General features: G+C 49.3%; 1 protein-coding gene across 1 annotated transcript in view; it reads left to right on the plus strand.

Annotated features, from left to right (window-relative positions):
* Positions 1 to 2,311: 2,311 nt before the first annotated feature.
* The window catches only part of OGFOD3 (2-oxoglutarate and iron dependent oxygenase domain containing 3), a 97,697-nt gene continuing 97,375 nt past the window's right edge, over positions 2,312 to 2,633 (plus strand). Inside the window, exon 1 of the mRNA XM_006028756.3 lies at positions 2,312 to 2,387. Coding sequence (XP_006028818.1) covers positions 2,312 to 2,387 — 76 coding nt within the window. The remainder of the gene's footprint in view (positions 2,388 to 2,633) is intronic.

Here is a 2,633-nt window from a genome sequence, read left to right on the forward strand (position 1 = left end):
CATGCCTCGCATCCTAAGCTCCAACCACAATCTGAAGTTGTTGTGCAGTTGATTTATGAGAGTCATAGAGAAGTAGGGCTGGAAGAGACCTCCAGAGGTCATTTAGTCCAACCCCCGGCCTGAGGCTGGCTCATCCCCATCCAAACCAGCTCATACAAACCATAATCTAAACCAGGGTTAGGCAAAATATGGCCGGGGGGCTGGATCCGGCCTGCCAGGCCATTCTATCCAGCCCACGGGGCCCCTAAAAAATTTAGAAAATATTTTTTTGTTCCTAGCTGCCTGCCAAAGATGACAGGAGCCAGGGGCAGTAGGACCCAGAGGAAGCTGGTGGCAGGACCCAGCAGTAAAGCCTGCCCAGCCCTGCCATTGCCCTCCGAAACCCTTGCTTAGCAGAGGCTTCTGGCCTGGGAGATGGGGCTGTTCCCACTTCCCTGCACCGGAGAGGGAAATGCAGCACTCAGCAGCTTGCCAAAACTTGGTAAGCAGTCCTCTGCCTGAAGTAATTGCCCACCCCGGTCTAAACTCTACATAAGAAAACCACCCAACCCTTACACAACACAGACCTAGCAACCTAACCTGGCAGAGGTAAAGCAGGGGAACCATGGCAGCAAATGTCCGGCTTCTATGAAATGTCAATGTATGCTCAAGAGATCCTGGGTAGTAGGCCATGCCCCTGCTACAGAGAAAGGCACCCCCCACCCCTGGCACCTCACCCCCCGTCTGTATCAGCCTGGGGTAAACTTCCTTGCTCATCCTAAATATGGCTCGACCTGACCCTAAGCAGTGGGACAAGAACCTCTACTAAGGAATTTCCAGTTCTGGTCCCAGTAGAAGCATTGGCACACCCCATTCAAGGTCCCAGACTTGGCTGCAGCTGCCCTGGAGCTTTCTTACATCAGCCAGGTAGGACTCTTTTGGGGGCATGCTCTTGAGATCCATGTGCATGAAATGCATTGCAAATGGAGAGGAATTAATTGCCCCAGGTCTCCCAGGTTCCCACAGGGCAAAAGTATGCAGCAAAGGGGAATATTTTATTTAGACAAGCACAGCCAAGATGTCAGCAATGCAATCTGGCAAAGCCCCCAAGCCCAATCCAGGCCAGGCCAGGCCTTTTTCAGGCTTTCTACCCACAAATGGTTCTTTACAGACAGCCATACTTTTCCCCCCCGATGTATTTCTACATCATGTAAAGGGAACACAAAGAGCAAATGCACGCACTGTACTGGCCTAGTTTATAGGCACAAGAGCACAGTGGGTTTACTGAATTCACTTGGACTGAGAGATTTCATTGTGCACAGCATATAGATATTTTGTTGAACATTGGGCTTAAAAACTGAAAGTTGCTTAGACTGACAGCTGTTGAGGATTGCAAAATTTGTTGAGGGGGAAGGGGGGCAGTCTGGGATGTTTATTCATTTAAACTTGTCAAACTGGTTTTGCAAGGAAGGGAGCTCAGATTAAGTTGGAATTCAGGAGCTTGCCCCACTTTTTGGATTAACTTGATAGGGCAGGCTCGTGAGAAAAGAATTGTCAAAACTAGGGGTGGATGATAAGTAAAATGACGCCAGGGTTTTGGAGTAAGGATGTGTTCTTTGGACCAGATGCACCAATACAGTTTTGCAGTCTATGGTCTTTTCTGATGTAATTCCTGGGCAAATAAAAGGACTAAGAAAGGAGTCACTCTGTAACAGCCATTCTCAACTCATGGGTCATCATGACCTAGAAGTGGGTTGGAAGAATACATAAAAGGGTCACGAACAAGCTTTAAAAATGGATTCTCCTTTAAAGGAGAAAAATGGGGGAAGCTGTGGCTTTCCCTTTCCAGGCTGAGAGAGTTCAAGCCTCTGGAGAGTTGCTTGAGCCCCCACCCCATGCCACCCCACACATGTGGGGCTGGGGCCTGGGGGTGGGGGTACCAGGTTGGGAGTATGGGGCCCTGGGTTGGGACTAGCCGTCAATGTTTACAAGTGGGTCTGGGTACAAAAGAGGTTGAGAAGCTCTATTGACATGCAAAGCTTTAACTAAAGAACTGCAACAAAAGGAGCACCACCTGAAGACAGCAAAGGAGTCAGAACCTGTGGCAAGAAGCAGCTCTCTCATAGGCACAATAAAGGCATTGAAAGGGGATGTCTTTAAAGGATGTAGTGGAAATTATGAAATTAGAAAAACAGGTGGAAAATTTACAAGGCCAAAAGGATGAAGCAAACAAAGCAGCAGCACAGTGGAAATGGAAAGCACTGGACTCCTAAAGTGCAGTGTGAGCAGTTTTAAAAGATTCTCGAAATAGACTTGGGTCGGATCGTAACCAATGCGGCAGAAGAGGAGCGAGTTAGAAGCTAGACGAGAAGCACCGCAAGGAATTATGGCAACAGTTCAAGGAGGATGTATGGGGTGGGGGGCGCATCTACTGAAAATGAATGAGAGAACGGATGACAACAGCCCAAGCCGAAATGCTCCCCGTTATGATTAGGAGAAGGAGCGTGCAGTTCGGAAGTGACAGAAATGGATGGGCACAAGGAAACCATGTGAACGGGCACGGGTGGCTTCGTGCGCAGCTGGCAGCGTTTTCTGCCGCCCCCGCGTTCCGGCTGCGAGTTCGAGGAGAAAAACCTCTCCTCCAGCCGCAGCCT

The sequence above is a fragment of the Alligator sinensis genome, unplaced genomic scaffold, assembly GCF_000455745.1.
Source record: "Alligator sinensis unplaced genomic scaffold, ASM45574v1 scaffold694_1, whole genome shotgun sequence".
NCBI classification, from domain to species: Eukaryota; Metazoa; Chordata; order Crocodylia; family Alligatoridae; genus Alligator; species Alligator sinensis.